General features: G+C 50.7%; 1 protein-coding gene across 2 annotated transcripts in view; it reads right to left on the bottom strand.

Annotated features, from left to right (window-relative positions):
- WHRN (whirlin) overlaps nt 1–23,224 on the bottom strand; it is an 89,576-nt gene that overhangs the window by 52,449 nt on the left and 13,903 nt on the right. For both annotated transcript variants that reach the window (XM_007449732.1, XM_007449731.1), the window contains exons 2-3: nt 13,238–13,456; nt 2,941–3,066 (exon numbers count right to left, since the gene is read on the bottom strand). In XM_007449732.1, coding sequence (XP_007449794.1) covers nt 2,941–3,066; nt 13,238–13,456 — 345 coding nt within the window. The remainder of the gene's footprint in view (nt 1–2,940; nt 3,067–13,237; nt 13,457–23,224) is intronic.

Genomic DNA, 23,224 nt, shown 5'->3' with positions numbered 1-23,224 from the left:
GGGGGGGGGGGGGAGATGCTCAGTCCTCTCTGGCCAGAACCTAGCATGTCATCTCTCTGGCACGCTGCCGCTCCCCGCTCCCGCTTTCTCTTAACATGGATTCAGTAAGAGTGTATTCGCCACCAACAAAGTATGGAACCTGCTCATGTATTTGCTGTCACTGAAGACACTGCAGCACAGTTGTTCTGTTTTCATCTTACAAATGTCCCTGACCTGCTTCCCTCTTTGTGCTGGCTGCCGGGAAGCTTGGAGTCAAATCTGTGTGCTGCCTGTAGCGGTTTGCAGCCCCACACGGCGAGTGTTCTCGGAAGGACTCTCACCTTGGCTTTCTCTCTTTCTCTCTGCCTCCCAATTTCCTCACTTAATCTTTTAAAACAATCTTTACTCTGTGTCTAGAAACTGACTTGAATCTTTTTTGAAATTTTGGGGAAAATAAATGGAATTAAAAATGCATACAGGCTAAACACAACATGCTATGCTGAATTGGACTGTATCCTAGAATAGAAAAGGGGCATTAGTGGGAAAACTGGTGAACTCTGAATAAAGCCTGTAGTTTGTTTAACAGTATTGTACCAATGTTAGTTTCTTAGCCTTGACAAACGCATCATGGTTATATAAGATGTTAACATTAGAGGAAGCCGGATAAAGAACAAATGGGTAATCTCTTTGCAACTTTTCAGTAAATCTAAAATTAATACAAAATAACAAAGTTATTAACTACAATCTGCATATAGAATACCATGAGATTGTCTCCTTTTGGAGTCCCAACAAGAAATCATCTTTACTTACTGAGAGCATAGCAAGCCGGAGACCCAGGGCATTTCAGAATCACCTAGAGCCTACCAACATTTGTGGGGCATCTACTCCTCTCCCCACCCCCGCCCAGGCTGGTCTGGTAACCAGCACAGTTCTAGAACCAGAATTCTGATTCCTGGATGGGAATCCCGGCTTTGCCTCTCACAGCTGTGCAGCTCTCTGAGTCCCAGATACTGTGCCTATAAAATGGACTAACGGAAGAACTGCTTTCACAGGAGTGTTGGGAGGTTTAGGTGATTTTATGACATGAAGTGCTTGGGAAAGGGCAGACTGTCTCAGTCAGTCTAGGCTGTATAACAAAGTACCACGGACTGGATAGCTTATAGACAACAGACATTTATTTCTTGGAGTTGTGGAGGCTGAATGTCTGAGATCAGGGAGCCAGTGTGGTCAGGTTTTGGGGAGGACCCTCTTCTGAGTTGCAGACCGCCAACTTCCTTCTCATTGTATCCTCCCAAGGCGGAAAGACAGCCAGGGATCTCATTGGGGTCCCTTTTCTAAGGGCACTAACTCCATTCATGAGGCTCTACCTTCATGACCCAATCACCTCCCAAAGGCCACACCTCCTAGGATCATCACTTTGGGGGTTAGGGTTTCAAGGTATGAATTTGGGAGGAACACAAACATTCAGTCCATAACACAGACCCTGAATAATTTTAACCTTTATTTTTAAGGTCACTGTGAGTTTGTTCCTCATTTTTTTCTGAGGAAGAGATGCTATATATTGTTATTATCTGGGAAAGGGAAGGGAAACTCAGAGAGGTAGAGGGATTCTCCAAGGTCACACAGCTACTAAAGCAAAAGCAGCAAAGCTGGGATCTGGACTCCAGAGCCAGAGCTCTTCCTATTATGCCGTGTTTCCTAAGAGAACCCCCCGAGCCACGTCATGGAGGATAAGGCTGGAGTCTCATTCCTGTCTCTCTATCACTCCAGCCTCATCCTTTGTGGCTTGGTGGGGGAAGAGGTCTCCTGACCACCACTCTGATCCGCCATGCCCCTTCTTCTCGTCTGCATGGAGAATCCGCTTCCCTCCGTCAGTGGGGCATTCAAGGCCCTTTGTTAGGAAGACCTCATCTCATGCCTTCGTTCCCAGCCTCACATGTGGCTAGTTGCCCATCCAGTCACACACGGTCAAACCACATGGCTCCTTCAACCAGACAGCTCCACAGCCCAGCCCATTTACCCAACAGCCTCTCTCGTCCCACAAGATGTGGCTCAAACGCCACCTGTACCCAGGGTCACTGCTGCTGTGGCATCCCTGCCACCAGGATTTAGCCCAAAAGCATGCTGCCATTTATCTAGGTGACTAGGTGTCCTGAGTCCAGTGCCCTTGTGGACAGTCTCTGTCTCACTCACTGTCACCTCCCCCACCAAAGCTCTGAGCCAGTTCCTGGCCCTCCCCAGCGGGGGATACAGTGTAGCAGTTAAGACCATGGGCTTTGGAATTAAGACAATTGGGCTCAAACCCTGCTCTGCAACTGATCAGCTGCATGACCTTGAACAAGTCTCTTTAACCTCTACATGCCTCAGTTTCCCCAACCGGGAAATTCGGGTAATAACATACTATCCCAGGGGATAAGGTTCAATGAGATGATACGTATAATGTCAATTGCGGACGCTGGGCACACAGATAGCCCTCTTTAAAATGACAGCTAATTGCTGGTTGCTCTGGATCAAACGCCAGCCCCGAGGCTGCGCGGTGCAAACCCACCCCAGCCTGCAGCTTCCTCTCCTCTTCCCTCTCCGAGTACCGCGATCAACCCTGAAGTCAGGGCCATCACAGGCCATCAGCAGTGTTTCCAGAACAGCAGCCACGAAGAGCTCAAGCTGGCCTGCTGCCCAGCAGCTCGTGGGAGGCTGCCCTGCTCTGCGGATGACTAGGAGAACTCGGGGCTCGGGAGTGGTGGCGGCTCCTGCTGCCCGCTCTGAGCTCTGAACTAGAGCCGTGCAGCCAGGGGAGGGCTCTCCGCCGGGACAGGTCCTTCGCGTGGGGTGCCGACTGCTCTGCCGGACGTCCTGTTGAAACCAGCTGCGCAGGGCTCCACACACAGGTCTTTCCCTCCCTCGCCCCAGCACGTTCAGCCTGGCGCCCCATCCCCTCCCTGGGAGTCAGGGGTCTCTCACCTTGAGCCCGCTACTTTCCGCTTCAGAGCCCGGGTCCACGCCAGTGATGTAAATGCCCAGGCCGTACTCGGCTCCCCCACGGATGGTGAGGCCCAGGGACCGGCCATCCCCCAGCACCAGGTTCACCTGCAGGAGGGAGGGAAGAGAGTATTCGAGGGCCTGGAGGGCACCAGGAACTTTGGGGGGCGGCAGGCTAAAGACACCCCTCCCATACTCTGACGGGCACACCTATTCGGGCCTGCAAGATCTCCTGGAACATTCCGGTTTCTTCCCCAGCTCTGCCCCTGGTTTGCTGGGTGACTTGCGGAAGCCCCTCTCCCCTCCATGGGTCACAGGTACAAGTGCGGTAAAAGGAAGGCGCTGAGGAGAGGGCCTCCAGGGACCCCTCTGGTGCTAACACTCTAGACACTCCAGGTTTTCATGTGTTCCTCACAGCATGGCGGCCACAGACTCTCTAGGCCTCCACTGGCTGCCCTTGACTACACGCCCTTCAGTCAGGGAGTACCCGTCAGGCTGCGGACCCTCCACCCAGCTCCCTCACCTCCTATCTTCCCACCTTCAGATCAAGGCTAAGTCCAGGTGCAGGGCCCCACCACCTGCCACCCCAGGGGTCTCCTGCCTCCCCAGGGGTCTCCTGCTCTGCCATCCATCCTGAGAGGCCACGGCAGTGTCACTTCCGCAGCCCTTCATTCCACAGACACAGGGAGCGCCCACTAAGGGCAGACCCAGTGCCAGGCCAGGGGATGTGGAGATGACCCAGACACAGGCCTGCTCCCAAGGGCTCAGAGTCCTGAGGGGCACAGAGACCAGTAAACAAACCTTCACGGTACCGCGTGATCAGAGCCAGATGGGGTGACTTGCGGGCTGTGTGGGGGCAGAGGAGGAGCAATGGTCCCGCCTGGAGATGGGGGGATGGGTAGAGAGGGGCTTCCTGGAGAAAGTGACGTCTCTGATGAGATTGGAGGGTGAGCAGGAGTCAGCCAGGCAAGCGTAGGGCAAGGGCATGAGGGGCATTCAGGGTCATGGGACAGCAGGAGGGGAGCACACGTCACACAGGACCGGAGAAGTGAGGCACTGAGGCCAGAGCAGGGAGCTCCGGGGGGCGGGGGGATGGGGGCCGGGGAGGTGGGTGATGGGACAGGAGAGGCTGGGGCAGATTCAGGAAGCCTCAGAATCTATGCAGGAACCTGCAGGTTAAGTGTGCCTTGCATCTGAAAGGGGAACTTAACAAAAAGAAGCGGCCAGAACAGCTGGAACCTACCCCAAAAGGACAGAAAACATCCCACAACAAGTTAAGACCCAGTGACATGTAAGGGGCCTAAAGAGAGCACAGTTAAAAAAAAAAAAAAGAGAGAGAGAGAGAGAGCACAGTGTGACCACCCACAGGAGAGGAAGGGGTAGAGGTCCTGGCGGGCATCAGGGGAGGGCAAATGTCATGGTGTTAGGGAAGCCATCCAACTAGCTTTCTATTTCCGAAAAGTCATTCATCTGAGTTATCAGGGGCTCTGCACCAGCCACCAGGAGAAGCCTTTTTTTTTTTTTTTTTGCGGTACACGGGCCTCTCACTGTTGTGGCCTCTCCCGTTGCGGAGCACAGGCTCCGGACACGCAGGCTGAGCGGCCATGGCTCACGGGCCCAGCCGCTCCGCGGCACGTGGGATCTTCCCGGACCGGGACACGAACCCGCGTCCCCTGCATCGGCAGGCGGACTCTCAACCACTGCGCCACCAGGGAAGCCCCAGGAGAAGCTTTTGACATTTATTATCTTCATTCTTCGACCTCCCCACCGCCGGAGGTCAGCAGGGTGGTGCTGAAGAGGACTGACTCAAGTCCAAACTGACCAGTGGGGGCCCGGCTGTGTGACCTTGGGCAAGTTACTTCACTTCTCTGTGCCTCAGCCTCCTCACCTAGAAAATGAGGATGAAAATAGTGTCTGCCTTATAAGGTTACTAGGGTGAGGATCAAATTGAGAGACAAATGTAGGCTAGTCTCTGGCCCACAGTAAACGCTCAATAGATGTTAGCCACTGTTGGTGCCACTTTGCACGGGACAAAACCAGACAAGGCCACACAGCCGCAGCTGACACCTACTGGCTGGCAGGCCACTGTTGGGAGAGAGCCCTACACACAGAAGGACTCTACATGGTTTGGTTCTAAGACTGTAGACTCCGCAGCATGTCAGGGAGGCCCATCCCTGTGGGAGAGTGCCAGGCCGTGCCGCCCAGTGGAGTGGCCCCAGCCCCTTTAGTCTAGAGCCAGCCCCCCATCCCCTCATCAGACACCATGGCCACATTATAAGGAGAGCATCCGTGAGGCCCACAGAAGCCTCAGGGGGACTTGTGAGCAGTCACCCAGAAATGTCAGAGTTTTGCGAACAGCAGGCTCTGGGGACGCTTGAAGTCGGACTTGGGAACAACTTCCTAGCCCCGTCCCTCCCCCAGTGCAGCTCCAGGGCTGGGATAGGTTTGAGGTGACCTAGGTCCACCCTGGTTCACCCTGGTCCCTCATCACATCCAGGTCTGTGTGTTTGGGAGGTGACAGTGTGGTGGCTGCCTGTGTAGACTCTGAAGCCAGACTGTGGAAGTTTAATCCCGGCAATGACACTCGCTAGGTGTGTAACACTGGGCAAGTTACTTCACCTCTCTGTGCCTCAGTTTTCTCATCTATAAAATGGGGATAACAATCACAGCAACTTTATTGGGTTGTTGTGAGTGATGAACGGGTGTATCTACTTGGGGCACTTAGAATCATGACTGCAGAAGCACTCACACAGCGTCAGCTATTGTTATCATCTTCAAAATGTCCCTCTTGGGCAAGCCATGGCGCCGAGCCTGGGCAGGTATGATCTGGAAAGAATGAGGAAGCCTTCTTCATGAGAGAGAATGAACATGGGCTGCTTCTTAGACCAGGGACAGGCCATGCGCATGTGAGCCGGTGCTGGTATTCCATCCAGTGCAAACCAAACCCCAACTCCGCACTGGGCACAGATTCAGGGGAGAATCTAACTGGGTCCCTGTCCTCAGAGGAACCCCTGAGCTGGAGTATCGGCTGTTGATGGCTCACAGCCGAGTGCCTGCCAGGACCTGCCTCACCTATGGTCACAGCCTCCCTGGAGCAGCTCCCATCCAATGACTAGTTGATGCAGACGAGCGAAAGCCTGACCCCTGCCTCAATTCAGGACGACCTTGCAAGTCACCCCCAGAGCTCCAGAGCTCCCTTGGGACCAGCCAAGGCCTCTGCAGAGATGGTATCACAGCCTACTCCTCCCTCCGCCCAGTCCTGTATTCCTCATGCCTTTTCTGGTGGAGTTCCCAGGGCATTGCATTGCTGCTGTAATAAATGACCATGGATTTAGGGGCTTAAAACAACACAGATTTATTACCTCAAAGCTCTGGAGGTCAAAAGTCTACAGTGGGTCTACAGGACTGCATTCCTTCTAGAGGTTCTTGGGGAGAACCCATTTTCTTGCCTTTTCTAGCTTCTAGAGACCACCTGCATTCCTGGGCTCATGGCTCCATCCTCCATCTTCAAAGCCAGCAGTGTAGCATCTTCTGATCTCTCTCTCTCTCTCTGCTCCTGGCATCACACCACCTTTTTCTGACTCTGACACTCCTGCCTTCTTCTAAGGGCGCTTGTGATCACATTGCGTCCATCCACATAATCCAGGATAATGTCTCTATCTCAAGATCCTCATCTTAATCACACCTGGAAAGTCCCTTTGCCATGTAAAGTGACCTGTTCACAGGCTCCAGAGATTAGGAGGTAGATGTCTTTGGGGCATCATTATTCTGTCTACCACAGGCACATTCCTATAAACCTCTTTCAGGGAAATCTTGGTCTCAGAGTCCATTCCTGGGAGCCCGACCACAGGCAGAGCATCCCAGAAATATGACCTCCAAGGCCTGAAGGCCAAGGGGGTCAACCAGGGCAAGGGGAGGGCAAGAACGTGTGCAAAAGCTCAGAAACAGGACAGAGAAAGGCCCCCTGGGATCACTGCAGGGTTCTGTTTGGTGGGAGAGTGGCAGGGAAGGAAGGTAGGGCACTAGCCTGTGTGGGGCAGTGAGCGAGGTCAACAAGCCTGGGCTCCAAGCAGGAGAGAAAAGGCTCAGATTCGGATTTTAGGAAGACCACTGGGGAGGGCTGGCAGCAGAGGAGGCCGACTTCTGGAGCTCCTTTAAGACAAGGTGTGTGCCTTACGACGCGGGTGGGGCGAGGGAAGGCGAGCTTCACACCTGGGGGACGTCAGTGAGGCTGGCTGAGGACAGAGTGGCAGCGCCCGCCTCAAACCCGGATGGACGCTTCCTGCAGGCTGTGTGGCTGGGGCATGGAATAAGCCAGGCCTGGCCTGGGGGCCTCACACCAAGGCTCCAGCCCAGTTCACTTGGTGGCGTGGGTCAGTCCCTCCCCCATTCCCACCCCCACCTGGCCTCTCCAGCTCCGGGACATGAAGATTCTGGGGGGAGAGAGCAGACAGGAACCCAGGAGCACACAGACGGCTGTGGTCCCCGCCTTTGAATACTAAGGATGAAAACAAACCCCACGGCCTGCCAGTCACTTCTCCATAAATCCTTCACATGGGAATAAAACGGAGTCTTCATCCCAGGACTGTAATAACAGACCTATCAACAGCAGGGTATCTGCTTCAATCACCTGCTGGAAACTCCACCAGCACTTGGCAGAAAACAAAACTCACCTATGGGAAAGGGCACTAAGCTGTGAAAGGCAGCCTGGCACAGTGAAAAGAATACCATTCCCACCAATAATAAGAATATAATGATAACTCACTAAATCAATTGGTTACCAAACGTAATGAGTCTTTCCTAGATCCCAGACACTGTGCTCAGCACTTCACATGCCTTACTTCGTTGAGTCCTCTTTCCTCCTCTATGATTTCTCTTAATATCCCCATTTTCCAGGTGAGGAAAGTGAGGCCAGAGAGGTGAAATGACATGGCCAAGGTCAAACAGCTGGCAGAGCCAAGGCATTTAATCAGCTCACTGCACTGCCTCCCACAGGCCTGAGTTCGCATACTGGTTCTGCCCTTTACTCCTGGGCAACCCTGGGGCAGGGCCTGTTGCTTTTCTGATCTTCAGTTTCCCCATCAGTGAAATGAGAGTTGCACAGCTTGCCTGGCGCAGGCACTGCCATCCCCCTTCCCACCCTCCTCTAGAACCCCAACCCTGTCCAGGAAGCAGCATGAGCAGCCTCAGGAGATGACATCAATAAACATTTGGGGACAAAAATGATATGAAAGGTACCTAGCGCCTAGGAAGCATTGGATAAATGATGGTTGTTACTGCAATGAATTACTATGCCCCAGGCACTATCCTCTGTGCACATGATTTATTGATTCTTGAAGCAGCCCCATATGGCTGCTATGACCATCCCCAAACCATGGCTAGGGAAGCTTAAGTGACTCACCCAAGGTTAAGTGACTCACCCAAGGTCACACAGTCAGGGAGTTCTGATACCAGGCGCGAAACTGTGATTTATACTAAGAAATATATATTTTGTCTTTGTCTTCGTTCCTGGCACTGAGCTCCTGAAACCTTTGTAAATTCCTAGGTGATAAGAGCACTAAGCGCATCTGTTCTAATGAGGCGACTCTGATTGGCCTTCTGGAGGGTGGCCGGTCCCCAGAAAGACCAAGCCATGATTAGAAGCTTGGAATTTTCAGCCCCACCCCAATTTCTCCAGAGAGGGAAGAGGGGCTGGAAGTGGAGTTAATAACTGATCGTGCACGGGACTTCCCTGGTGGTCCAGTGGTAAGGAATCCGCCTTGCAATGCAGGGGATGCGGGTTCGATCCCGGGTCAGGGATCCCACATGCCGCAGGTAGCAACTAAGATCCCACATGGGGCTTCCCTGGTGGCGCAGTGGTTGAGAGTCCGCCTGCCGATGCAGGGGACGCAGGTTTGTGCCCCAGTCCGGGAAGATCCCACATGCCGCGGAGCGGCTGAGCCCGTGAGCCATGGCCGCTGAGCCTGCAGGTCCAGAGCCTGTGCTCCGCAACGGGAGAGGCCACAACAGTGAGAGGCCCGCGTACTGCAAAAAAAAAAGATCCCACATGTCGCGGGGAGCAACTAAGCCTGCGTGCCGCAACTACTGAGCTTGCGCGCCTCAACTAGAGAGAGAAAACCCACACACCACAACTAGAGAGAAGCCCGCGTACCACAATGAAAAGTCTGCGCACCGCATCGAAGACCCGTTGCGGCCAAAAAAAATAAATAAAATTTAAAAAAATTGATCATGCCTACATGATGAAGGCTCCATAAAAATCCCAATAGTATGGGGTTCAGAGAGCTTCTGGGTCAGTGAACAGGTGGAGGTACGGGGAGAGTGGTGCACCTGGAGGGGGCATGGAAGCTCTGCGCCCCTTCCCACATAACCTGCCCTACACACCCCTTCCATCTGGATGTTCATCTGTATCCTTTACCGTATCCTTTTATAATAAACTGGTGCACAGCAAGTAAACTGTTTTCTTGAGTTCCGTGAGTCACTTTAGCAAATTAATCAAAGCTGAGACGGGGTCAGGGGAACCTCTGAGTTACAGCCGATCGGTCGGAAGCACAGCTGATAACCTGGCCTTGCAACTGGTATCTGAAGTGGGGACAGGTAGGGGGTTGTTTCATGGGACTGAGTCCTTAACCTGTGGGACTGGACACTCTCTCCAGGTAGACAGTGTCAGAATTGAGTTAAATTGTAAGACACCCAGCTGGTGTCGCAGAGAATTGCTTGGTGGGAAACCCCCCGCCACACACACACACACACACACACACACACACACACACACACACACACACACACACACACACACATCTGGTGTCAGAAGCACTGTGAGTGTGATGGTAAAGGAGAAACACAGGAGAACTGTAGGTTTTTCTTCAGAGCCGGTCCCAAAGGCTCCTCGCCTTCCATTCCCAGCTGGGCCCCAGGCTGAGCAAAGGGGCAGAAGCCCCTCCTTATCTCTGCGGCTGTTGAAGGCATGAGCTTGGGGGAGAAGCCGCTGCTGCAGCGGGTCGGCCTGCTCAGCCCGGAGCGGGGCCTTGGGACTGAGGAACCACTGAGCCTTGCTCACTAGCTCATGGGCCAGTGACCCTGGCAAGGGGCAGTAGGGGACTTTGAGCCCTGCATTTTAATTCAGTCATTCATGTAATAAATACTTACTGAGCACCTCCACTGTGCCAGGCACTGACCCAGGCACTTTGGGCATACCAGGGCCCAGAACCAAGAGCCTTACACAGGGTGGGGAGAGGAGGCCCTACCACTGTCTCCATGTTATAGAAGAGGAGATTCAGGCTCAGAGAGGTTATGTAACTTATCCAAGGTCACACAGCTGGCAAGTGGTGGAGCCAGGACTTGAACCCAGGAGCCTGGTTCCAGTGTCTTACTCTCCCTGCCATGCTCACCCCATACTATCTAACTCCCACAACAGATCTGTTCCAGTTTTTTCATACAGAGGCTACATCTGTACTATAGAGGCTGGGGGTTAGCCCAGAATGGGAAGCTGGAACACTGAACAACTCTGCACCCTATTCGCCTCTGACGATGTGATGGTGACTTGAGAGCAGACAGGCCCGATTCCCAGAGGCGCTACCTGTGTCCTTCCCTTCTGTTCCTTCCTTCAGCCTCATGGGATGATTCTCACACTTCAGTGTGGAGAAGGGTATTCCTAGCAAGGGCTGCAAAACCAGAACCAGCTTCAGTGGACAGCTTAGGAGGTTTTCAAGGGTAATTTTGCTACATGTGATTTTTACATCACTATTGCCCTGAGAACTCATTTCCCTAGAAGGTGTGTTCCCACTGGGGCTGAGGTTAGGATTTTTGAAGTTTGGCACGGGAAGTCTGGGAGTCTGGTCGTGGCTATCTGGAATATTAGCTGAGACCAGGCTGCTGGAGAGAAGAGAACCAGGCCAGGGGGCCAGAAGTGAGGGCTCCAGAGACATTTCCCCCATGCCCTTCCTCAACAGGAAAACGGGGGCTCCATGTTGTGTCAGCAAAAGGAGGAACGGGGTGGGGACGTGTAGAAGCTTCAGCCTGGAGCTATAAAACCTGCGGAGGCTTCTCTGGTGTGTTTCAGGGTATTTCCTGCCTCCTGAGGTATCTGGGTCCTCCCTGGAGCATGATTCCCTCAGCCTTTGCCTTCTACATTCCTATATATGTTACTCTAAGACTCCCCGAGGGCACCTTACACCCTCCCAATCCTCCCACCCACTCAATTCCAGCGGCAGGGTCCTTCTCTCTAAGACGAAGTTGCCATGCTCATTCCCACCTCAGGGCCTTTGCACATGCTGTCCTTGCTGCCTGGCATTTTCAATGCTCAGAACGGTACGTGGCGGCTCCATCTTCCTCTCCCAGTCTCAGCTCAGGAGTCATCTCCTCAGAGAGGTTTTCCCCGCCCACCTCATCTGAAGCAGAGCCTCCCTCCCCATCACTCTCTAACTCCCTTCCTGATTTCATTTCCTTCCATCAATCTTCACCACCTTAATTATCTTGCTCATTTATGCTCATTTCTGGATTTTTGTCTCATGCCTCCTATGACTTCCAAACTCACTGGAAGCTTCCCCAGAGCAAGGCTTCATGTCTCTTGTCCATTTCTCCATTACCACCTCCCATAACAGCGTCGGGCATAGGTGCTCACTAAGTGTGGGCTGACTCGCTCAATGCGTCCTAGTTGCCGCAGTGCCCCCTGAATGTCGGACTTTGCATCTGTAAAATGTGCGTAAGGACACCTACCCAATGGGGAAGCCACGAGGATTCAGTGAGATGCTGTAAGCACAGAGCCAGCACATGGTGAGCTCTTACTATTCTAAGTCCATGCCCTATACAAGGAAGAGCTTGAGAAAAAGATAAAGCAAGCTCTCTACCCACGCTGGAAGGCTGGCCTTGAAAATGACTCAATGCCACAGGCCGTGCTGCTTTCTCAAGATGGTCAGGCGGGGAGGGGGATATGAGCCCACCTCTGCAACCCTGGCCACCTTGAAGAAGCCCAGGCAGGCTCTGACGGTGCGTACAAACTGGCTACCCCACTGCCTCTTGCCTGGCACAGAAGCCCCCGCCATCTCTGCCGCTTCCTGCATATCGACATTTGAGCAAAGAACACAAAACACATTAAATAAATGTTATGGTCTTATGGACAGGAAAAGAGAGCTGAGAAGGAGTCTCCAGAGGGAAGGCGGCTGGCTCAGAGCCCCAAGCTGTGTCAAGGTCTTAAAACACCAGAGACCAAAGTCATGGTCATGCTTTGACCATGGTCATGGTCACACCAAAGTCATGCTTACAGGAATGACTTTCTTGGTCCCAGGAGCAACCATAGGGCGCAATGCAAACAGCACCCGGAGTGAACCTTAAATATCAGGGGGACCATCTCTCAGTCCTTTCTAAAGAAACAGTCATGGTCTCGGGGAGGAAGGCTCTGTAGGGGGCATCTATTGACGCCCCTGGCCGTCTTCTTCAGGTTCCAACACCCCATGGTGCTTTGGGCTACAACCCCTCCTCCACCGGCCACAGTCTTGGTGTTTCTGTCAATCAAAGGGCACCTCCCCGCCAGCCAATCAGGTGCTCCCTCCCTGGAATATGAATCTTGAGGGGAAGGATGCAGAGAACAGAAACCATGGGGATCCCTTTCCTCCTGGAGACTGCACCCTGAGTCCCTCAGCTTCAGTTCTGGGGCTGCCCACACCCTTCCAGTAAATTCTGACTTTGTGGACGGTGATCAGGACCGGTTTCTGGTTTCTCTTCCTTACAACCTGAGACCCACACTGCAAAAGGCGCCCTGTGGAGCTTGGAGTGCTGGCAGCTGCGTGTGGCCATGGCCTGGGTCTGGACCACTGAGAAGTTTTAAATCATCTCTAGTGTAAATCATCTGAGCTTTCTCTCTTCCTCTTTCCACTCTAGGGGCTACAGGGGGACTAGGCTTCAACCAGAAGGGGGCGGTATCCCAGAGGATGGCAGACGGAGAGCAGAGCTGCCCCATCAGCCTAGATGGTCCCCTTTACTCTGCTATGTGAGGGGCAGATAATCCAGCTTATTTAAATCACGGTATTTGGGCTCTTGTTGCAGCAGCTTAGTGTGAATTATGATATGTGGTGCATAGGTTAAAACGAAAAGAAAACCCTTCAGTTGGGACTTGAGGGAGAGACGAAGGCCAGAGCCCCTACAGGCCAACCCCCTTCTTCCAGCCTCTAAGAAACTTCCCTACTCTGGGCTTGGCAAGGAGAATGTGGTCTTGATGGCCAGCCCCCCATTCCCAGCCCTCCACCTCCAGGAGGCCCGGCGAGGCCAAGGCCCAGAGGCTCACCTTTTTCTCATCCCCGCCTTGCAGGAGGTGTAGGGTGCTCCTCCGGTCACCCTCGTGCTGCCGCAGGGTGCTGCCATGGGGTTGGGGCAGGCCCGAGGGCGGAGAGATGCTGCGGCCTTGGGGGTCTACCCAGGTGTAGATATGGTTGGTGACGTAGCCGCCAGGGATGCGCCCCGCTGAGTACACCGACAGCACCAGCTTCTTGGAGCCCTTGAGAGCCTAGAGAGAGAGAGAGAGAGAGACACGAGTTAGCAGGAAAGGGGACGGTGAGGAATTATCCAGAACTTGCTTCCTCTCAGGCCACCGCACATGGAGTAGGCCAGCAGCTCGTAAATGTCTTCCCTTTACTAGCCCTCAATTTTGTCCTATGGAAATGAGGACACCTGTCTCACCCCACTCCGGCCCCCATCTTGAAATAGTCCAAACACACGGCATAGGACCTCTCAGCATACCTGTGCAGAACAGAGTTAGCAGAGCAGGCCTACAACTGCATCCTTACGAGGGCCTGCTGGGCGGGCCTCTGGGAACTTGGATTCTGAGCGTTCCCACCATTCCCTAACTAATAAGGGCAGCTTGCCGTGCCTGGATTATTTGTGCAAACCACGTAGGGGTCTGGGATGTGGGTACAGACGGAGGTGCCTACCTCTGGTGCTGAGTCTCTAATGAGCACCCCTGGTAGACAACGTTTCACACGTGTTGTACAACTCAGTGCTGGAGGAAGCAAGCCCATCCTGTGTGACTGCACAGAGAGAGGACTCAGCCGCTTCTGCCTGGTTTCCTGCAGACTTTGCCTCGCGTGCTGCTCCTGTGCTCACTGGGCTGTGTATCCTTTTGCCGTAACAAATCTTAGCCACAAGCTCAATCATATGCTGAACCCGTGAGCCCTTATGGAAACTGGGGGTGGCCTTGGTGACCCCGATAAATTACTAGAGAGTCAAGAGATAAAAATACTGATACTAATGGTAGCTTAACAATGATAAAGGGCCTGTATGTATGAAACACTCGGCTCTGTACCTGATGTGCTTTATCTCCTGAAATCCTCATGGAATCCAATTTAGTAGGAGAGGGATTCCATGATTTAGTGGAAGGAAACAAGGGAAATGACCTGCCCGCACAGCTAGTACAGGGTTCCTTTCGTACAGCAACTAATTTTGAGTGTGCATACCACCTTGACTCAACACTTTCTAGTGCGGGGATGGAACTGCCACAGGGAGAGGTGAAACCAAACTCTGAGCCCTGGGAGCGGCCATGCTGCATTCCCATGATGCACCTGTACTGACATGAAGCCCTTTATTCAGGGAGATGGTCACTTAGCACTGGGATTAACAGCAAACATACCCCTAAACCTGGGACTCCTGAGCCAATGATAGATAGTACCTGCACGTGGGAAAATTCATGCTGCCATTAAAATCGCATTTTACAATCATTACAAAGTATTTGTAAGGCCATGGATGTGTGAAACATTTTAATGTTAAGTGCGGTCAAAAGGATATAAATCCTGTCTTACAGTGTGATCTCAGTTATGTTAAGAGAAAAATTACACAGGAAAAAAAGAAATGAAACTGGGGAGTAACGTGCCACGATGCCAGCAGTGCTCCTCTCGGGGTGGCAGAATTATGGGTGATTATTATTTTGTCCTTCCTGTTTCTCAATATTTTCCAAATGTTCTGGAATGAAGGTATATTGCGTTCAATGCCAGAAAACAGCAACATACATAAAAGGGTAGGGAGGCACTTAGCTCTCTGAATCTGTGGAGCACTGGGTTCTACTGACCCCCCAGTTCTCTTGGCAGACAAAAGGGGTCAAGGGTGGGGCTTTCAAAGACAGTGGGGAGCCCTGGCTGGGCTCTGAGCGGTCTTCCCGACCCTTCTGCCCTGCCCCCTGCTCCCTGCTCCCTCCTCCGTGAAGGCACTGCTGCAGCTCTGATGCTGCTCCAACTGGCCTGCCTCTTCTTTGATCCCTTCCCTGGACAGACGGTGAGTCTGAGCCCCATCACTCATCAACAAGGGCTGACCGAGCCTACTGTGTGCTGGGCCTGGAGAGAGCAAAGTGGGCATATCCTCATGGCACCTACAGCCTGGAGAGAGACAAGGCTCCGTCAGGTGCACAGTAGGTCCTCAGAAAAACCTGGTTGTCCTGACTGGATGCGAAAGCACAAATATGGCCTCCAAAGGAACCATAGCATGCACAGGCATCATCCTGCAGCCGCCTTCCTCATCTGATCCGGAAGGCTGCGCTGGAATTAGGAACAGGGAAGGCAAGTGGAAAGAATGGACGTTGTGGATTTGGACAGAACTGGATTTAAGTCGCTTCTGTCACTTATAGGTCAGGAGCCCTGGGGCCGGCTGCTTCCTCTCTGAAAGCAGCACACGTGGGATGCAGACAATGCCCACCTCTCAGGATTGCGTGGGTTAAATGAAACAGTGTGCTTGAGGGCCGGGCCTCTGCACACAGTGGGGGGTCAGCAGGTAGCAGAGCCCACTCGCCTCTCCTCCCAGGAGTGTCCGCATTGAGAAGGGAAACCAGGTGTAGATAAGCATTGTCCAAGGAGTTAAAAAAAAAAAAGGTGTGTGAGAGAATGAAAACCAACGCACAGTGCATGATTTGTATTCTGTATCACTGGCAGTAGTGGCGTTCTCTTGGTCAGTTCTATAAATAGGCAAGCAGCAACCTTGAGAACGGAGAGGATGTTAATGACTTTGACGAGAACACCACGGACAGCTGGTGCCGGAGAGGCCCTGGGAGGTCACTGAGTCTCCCAACTGCTGCCCATCCCCAGTGTGGTACAGAAGGGGACACTGGCAACCCGAGATGGGAAGGGACTGGGAGGGTAGAGCCCAGACACAGGAGGCCAGCCCTGGACAAGCCTCTTCACCTCTGCACCTCAGTTTCCCCATCACAAGCCTGTGGGACCAGAAAATCTGACGGCCACTCAAGCCTAGACCATCCTGGAACCTCTGATATTGGCTCTTTGGGGGGTAAATATAGGCTTTCCTTAGGTCTTGGAGAGCACGAATATCATCATCCACTGCATCACCATCCATCTTTATCTTCCTGGCAAAACTGAAGAAAAAACGAGATTCCTGAGACAGCGCTTTCCACACCCAAGCAGGCTCTGGGAATATGGTCTTGGTGCCGTGGCCATTAGAACCCAGAGGGAAGGCCTCCATCCACTGTGCTTTGCCTAAACGTTGTGTGTCATGCAGGGAAGGCGAGGAGGGGATTGTCTAGGAATTCAGTTTCTACTTTCTCATTGCCTTCTTGTCTCCTTTCTTTACAAACAACCGCTTGCTTATTTTAAAAGGTGTCACTGAACGGACGGGTTAATTCCTAAAAAGAGCTGGCTGGTGCTTTCGTGCCCTGACAGCCCTTCCACCTGTCTTCCACACTTACTCACCATGGCTACCTGGATCCCCGAGGCTCAGGCCATCTGGAGGAGGGTGTGGCTAGGTGCCCAGGCCATTCATTTCGCAGAACTGGTGGCTTCTCTCACTGGCGAGCCTCAGGAGCAAGCAGCCCTATGCAGTAGGGCGAAGTAGAAGGAACTCTGGCTGTGAAACCGAAACCCAGGCATGTCCCTGTTGTGCCCCTGTCCTGCTGGGTAGTCGGGGGCTATGTCCTCCTCTTGCTGGGCCTCGGTTTTGCCAACTGGCAATGAACGGGTTGGAATCCCCGATCGCTAAGGTCCTGCCCCAAGTTAAACTTCAAGGTCCTCTGGTTCATTGCTGTATTTAGAAGAAAAGAAGTTGCTATCAGGTCCCTGAACCAGATCTTGGACCTGGAGGTTCTGAGGTTCCATATCAATTGGGAGGGACCGGAAGGGTTTAAGAAAACACCAGAAGGGCAGATGGAGCACCTCGGGTGTTGCAGGACGTACACCCCAACTCGGCACTATCATGGGCAGCAGAGGGACCTTCAAAGGGACCTGAGGGCTGGGGGGGGACACACTCCAATGGGACTACAACTGTGTTTCCCTGCTCTTTGTAGGCAGCTGCTTATGTGTGGTAAATCACATCCAAAAGCTACCTTAAAGCAGCCTGCATGCTCTGCCTGTGACTGTTGGCGACTGGCAACCACACCCCTCTCCTGCTGCAGCAACCTGCAGAATCAGCCAGTCTCCTGAATCAATTGCTTATAAGCTGTGCCACCTCACACAAGTTACCAAACCTCTCTGTTCATCTGTTTCCCTCCTGTAAAATGAAGATCCCTTTTCTACTCTCTCTTTAGGTAGAGGAACCCTATTAGCACAGTACCTGATACTTAAGAATCCAATGAGCTAAGGCTAAAAAAATCCCATGAGATCTAGGGCAAGTCCACGGCAAGCAAGAGCCGTCACCAGAGTCCTCTGCTCCCCTGCGTGTTATCACATGTACTGATGAAACTTGACCGAGGGGCTTAACCAGCATTCCACCAGGTCACGGAAATCACGGAAATCTCGATCTGACCCGGCAGATGGCATGGCTAAGATACGACCCATCACCAGATGACTACTCAGACTGCGTGCTATGATTGTAGAACTGTAAACTATATGTGCATGTCTTCAAACTTAATAACTTGCTACTTGGATTAATGCTCTCAGGAGGCAAATCTGCCTCACTCAGCTCTTCAGAGCTGACTCTGACACCCCAAAATCACAGTCCAGGCGATAGAATTCTCTGCTCAGCAGAGGACTGAGAAATAGACTGGAGACGGCTACAATGTGAAGAGACTGGGGGGCGGGGTGTGGCAGATGCACACACGCTCCTGTGTTCAAAAACATGCACCGAAGTGCAAGCACAAGGTCACAAGACCATTAAACTATTGTCTGGAGGGGCAGGTACAAAAGAAGTGTTTCAGAAAACGCTCGAGTAAGGACATATGATGGTGAGTCATCCAGCTTATTTCAGGGCAAGGTTTTCTCTTCTGGGGAACAGATCACTCAAACTCAGGAAGGGGAGCTGGTCTAAGATCCAGGTTAGTGATGGGGAAGAGAGGGAAGGATGTGCTACCCTGCTCTTCCTGACCCCACCTTGCCTAGTTGGGCTTGGGGTTCAGACTCACTGGGCACCAATCCTGGCTCTGAGGTTGACCTGCTGTGTGGCACAGAGCAAATAACCTAACCTCTCTGTGCCTGTTTCTGCATTTAAAATGCAACTGTTGTAAGGATTATTAAGATAGTATAAACCACCTATATAGTACATAGCACAGAGTAGGTACTAAATGCACATGAATTCCCTTCCTAAGTCTGCCAGCTTCTTCTCCCAAACAAAAGCCCTAGAAGTTCTCTAAACCTCCCATCTACATGAATACAAATACATGAGCAACTCTAGCCCCTCCCTCCCAACTTTCCTCCTCTTCAGAAACGTCCTTCTTTCCTTTAATCCACACTTCCTCATATCAGCCCCGCCTTTGACACTCAGCCCCTTTCCCACCACCTCCAGGAAGCCTTCCTAGATAGTGAGTGACTCCCCTTCTCGGAGAGCACCCAGCACACTTGTATGTTTTTGCTGCCATCTATACTATAGCCTCTGCATCACCTTCATACATTCTGTCTCTAAGACTACAAGACAAGGTCCTTAAGGCACAATGCATGTTCTGTTTTCTTTATACCCTCCCCCTGTTCCTTCTCCTTCACTTACTTTCCCATTCATTCATTTCATTCATTTGCTCATTCATTCAAGATATTCACTGGGCTTTCGAGATGCCAGGCAGCCGCCAGGAATTTGTTCAAATGAGGCCACAGAAAGAGCAGTACACTAGCCTGGGGCTCAGGCAGCCCTGGGTCACCATTCCATGCTTCTGCACACTCACGTGAGCATACACACCTCAGACACACATGGAATTCGGAGACAGAAGCAGAAGAGGGAATGGTTAAGAGCCGCAGGTCTGAAGCGGGGCTACAAGGATTCCCATCCCGGCTCTGCTACCCGCCGATGGCAACCCCAGGCAAGTTACTTAGCCAGTCTGTACCCCAGTTTCCCAGGCATAAGACGGGATAATAGTAGTATTATCTCACAGGGCAGTGGTGAGGATTAAATTAGTTAATATACATAAAGTGTTTAGTGCCTGGAAGATAGGTAAGAGGTACAGAAGCGTTAGGTGTTATTATTATAGAGAACCCAGAGTAGAAGTCTCAATTCACCATCCATGGTAACCACACACAGCTACATTCTGGTGTCTGTCCTTCCCGACTTCTTGTGTGCATTTTACAAACACGTGGATGTTCGCACACAAAACTATTGTTGTCTGAGGTTTCCACAGGTTGACTCATACTTAAGATTTCATTGATATCTTTTTTTTTCAGCTAAAAAATATACTTTGAAGCTCTTTCCTCAAAAGATCACCTCTTCCAACACTACATGGCATTCCCTGGCAGAGATGCACAACCACTGAATTCCCACTCCCCTATTGCTGGACATTTATGTTGCTTCTCACTTTTGCCAGCACGAGCAATCTGCGATAACATACTTTTACGTGCATCCTGGAGCACACGTGCATCTAATTCTCTACACCAGAGAAAAGTGGAATCCCAGAGGCAGTGGGCTGCCTTTTTTTCATATGCAACCCTGTCCCTGTCTGTGTAGTTCCTATAACAACCTGCAGGGGGAAGCACTGTGAAACCTGGACCTATAGGAGGCCTGAATGCCCCCCATCTATGGGCGCTGTGGATGGGACTGGGTGAGGGCTGTGCAGCGATCTTTTCCCGAGGCAGAGCTCACTGTGGCGCAGGGATCCATCCTCTTTCATGCCTTCTTCCACACGCTCCAGAAATCTCCCCGTTTAGGCATATCTTGGCTCTACCTTCCAATCCCTTCTGGGGACCAAAGTATTATAAAGCATCAAAATAAAAAGGTGGCTGAGGGGGAGGACCCCTCGAGAGTTTTTAAGTAAAAGGTATACTCACTAGAAAACCATTCCCAGACATAGTTCCACGTCTTCCTAGCTATGAGAGTTCAGGCAAGTTCCTTAAGCCCTCCAAGCCTCAGCTTTCTCACCTGTTAAATGGGGCTACTAATGTCTACCCTTATGGAGCTGTGTGGACAAAATGAGGACAGACAAGATAATGTACACAGAGCATCTTACACTGGGCATGGCACATAGCAGGTGCCCAGCAAATGGTGGTTAATATTATTGACAACAGCAAAATCACTGCAATGACCATGCGTTTTATTCTTCCCACTGCACATATGAAGAAAGAACATCTGGGTGCTGAAGTGTCTTATGTAAGGTCACAGAGAGGATAAGAGGCTGGGCTTGGACTTGAATCTTGGCTTCTCCAGACTCATGCATCTCTTACCAGTAGTTCAAGAAGGTTCAAATAACACAAGGGCAATCCTACGTCTTGGCCTCACAAGATGGACAAGGAGAGGATCTGAAAAGGGAGCGTGGACTTACAGGCTGTAAATAAACGAGAGGCCTTGTACTCTTGAACCCTGAGCTGGTCCCAGGTGCAGCCATAGGCACTGGGAAGACCCTCCCCCTTAGCCCCACTTTGAGGGAGGACAGAAATTGGTGTGTGGACTCTCTGCCCCTGTGGTATATTTTAATGTCATGAGAAAGTAAAGCCCTAATTAACACTCTGTCTTCAGAGCTCCTTCCTCTGCACCACATTTTTGTCTGTGTTAATTGTTACCTCTTACGGGGACCACTAACTGCAACAGCTTTCCAGCCTCCTCTCTCAGCCTTCAAAATTAGTCTCTGCAGGGTGTCCGGACACCCCTTTAAAATGCAAGTGGACCATTCCCTGCCCTGCCCCAAACTCTCCCAGTGCCTCTCAGGCCTGCAGAGCTGGCCCTGCTGCCCGGCCAGCCCTCATCTCCTGCCCTGCCACCTAGCCTTCTTTACAGTATCAAGTGCTCCAAGCTATTTGCACGTGCTGCTCCCTGTTCCTGAAAGTACATATCTCAGCATACTCACTTATATAAGTGATTATTTTATCCTCATCTTTCTCAATAGACAGAGAAGACAGGAAATTCTTCTGGTTTGGTCACAGATGTATCAATAAATATGAAAGATAGGAGACTGTGGGTGATTCCACATAAAATGGGAGACAATGAAAAATGCAAATGAAATCGCCTTCCTCCTGAAATTGACCTCCTTCCTCTTGAAATAGACTGCCAATGAGGAATTTTACCTCTCCTGAAGTACCAATGAGTTCTCTATAGAATCTAAAAAAAATGTATTAATTTCTCTTTTTGCCTTGGTTGCTAGGAAGCTCAAAATTCCATTTGAATATGAACTATCATTCCTATAAAGGCACCACCTCACACATGCCTGTGTGCGTGAACACGTGTGTGTGCACACGCACACACACACAAATACACTTTTCAATATGGTGTCTGATCCCTCTTTCACGTGCCTCTTTCATGATATGCTTTTTAGGTTAAGTCACTCAGTTATTTTTGAAGTAGGAAGTAATATTAATTACAAATATATTAACAAATAAGTACATGGGATATGTAGAGTTTAAAGAGGGTGTTAAATCACACCAGTCACATAGAAGGTGCTCAGTAAAACAACTGTCAAGCGGATGAATGAATGCTAAAGGACATCTCAAGGATTAGACATCTTCTATACGCAGTTGGAGGCAGAGATATTTTTCACAGAGGTATGAAGCAAAAATGAAAGGAGAAAGGTAATTAAACCACTGAGGAAATGTGAATACATAGAGATAAAGGCCAGGGGAGATGGCAGAGAAGTGATGACTAGTTAAGGAGGGTGCGAATATCTGCATCTTTTCTCCTTTTCAGTTTTCTTCATGATGTTTAAACTTGCCTTTAATTGGGAACTTACTAAGTAGATTTTCAAAAATCAACTGTGCATTCCCCTCATTCTCTTTTCTTTATGAGTTTGACCTTCTCCAAAGGCTCAGTGTGAAGATGCAGAAGGAAACCTTTGCTCCAGTGCTGGGAACGCCAGGATCCCAGAGACTGGAACGGGGACCTGAAATTTCAAAACCCCTGCTCTCCAGTATCTTTGACCCTAAATGTCTTAGTGAGCTAAGGTTGTGCGAAAATTAAAAACATGAAGGATCAAAGAGAGGGAAAGAAATGTTGTCCTTGGTGATAATGTCATGAGAAATTTACAAGATAGTGACAGAGTGACCCTCCCTTTGCAAAACAATTCACAAGATGAGGACAGAGCGGAAAGATATTGATTCCTTTTTAATGCAATTCTTCAATTATCCACTAAGCCTGGCTTTTAGTCTCTTATAATTTAAGTAAATTACTTTACAAATGTTCTTTTAAATTTTGTCTCTTTTTTCTTTTCTTTTTTCCTTTAAGGAGGAACTAACAAGATTCTGGGAGTCATAAATATAATCACCAGATGCGCCTCGATGGGTTTGCAATGGACTGCTTTGCTGTCTAGAATTAATGTCCATAGCGCATCCATCCATCAGGAAAATCAGTTTATATCAGTATCATTTTCTCAGTGCACGAGTGGATACATGGATGGGGGGGGGGTATTCTCCTTGCTGACTCTCCACATTCCTGTCCGTCATCACTTTCTGTGCATTCTCAGTTAACACGGGGATGGGCTTCCAATTTAATTCACCCTTAGACTGAAGAATCTGAATCCAAGGTGGATGAATCAAGCACCTCCTAACAATCTACCCAGGAGATATGATAAAGAAAAAGGCTGATAGATTTGATGACATGGAGATGTCAAATTCTTGTGATTCAATGGGCAAAGAACATCAAAAAGTTATACACCAAATAAATGTTTTATATAATATATGTATTATATATATATATGTATATAATATATGATATACACCATATATGTGTATATACAGCTATACAAACAATAAACATGCAAAGCAGTTCAACTTCACTGTTTAAATTATGCAAATCAGAGTAGGATACATTTTGTCGATCCGACTGGCAAAAAAAGGAAAAGAAATACAATATCCAGTGTTGCCAAGGCCGGGGAAAAATGAGGCGTCTCATACACTGCTAATGTTGGGAGGAGGGACTGTAATAAAAACAAACTCTTTCCCAAGAGGAC

The sequence above is a fragment of the Lipotes vexillifer genome, unplaced genomic scaffold, assembly GCF_000442215.2.
Source record: "Lipotes vexillifer unplaced genomic scaffold, Lipotes_vexillifer_v1.1 scaffold230, whole genome shotgun sequence".
NCBI classification, from domain to species: domain Eukaryota; kingdom Metazoa; phylum Chordata; class Mammalia; order Artiodactyla; family Lipotidae; genus Lipotes; species Lipotes vexillifer.
Note: the sequence above shows the minus strand (reverse complement) of the source record. Positions and strands in the feature narration are given on the sequence as shown.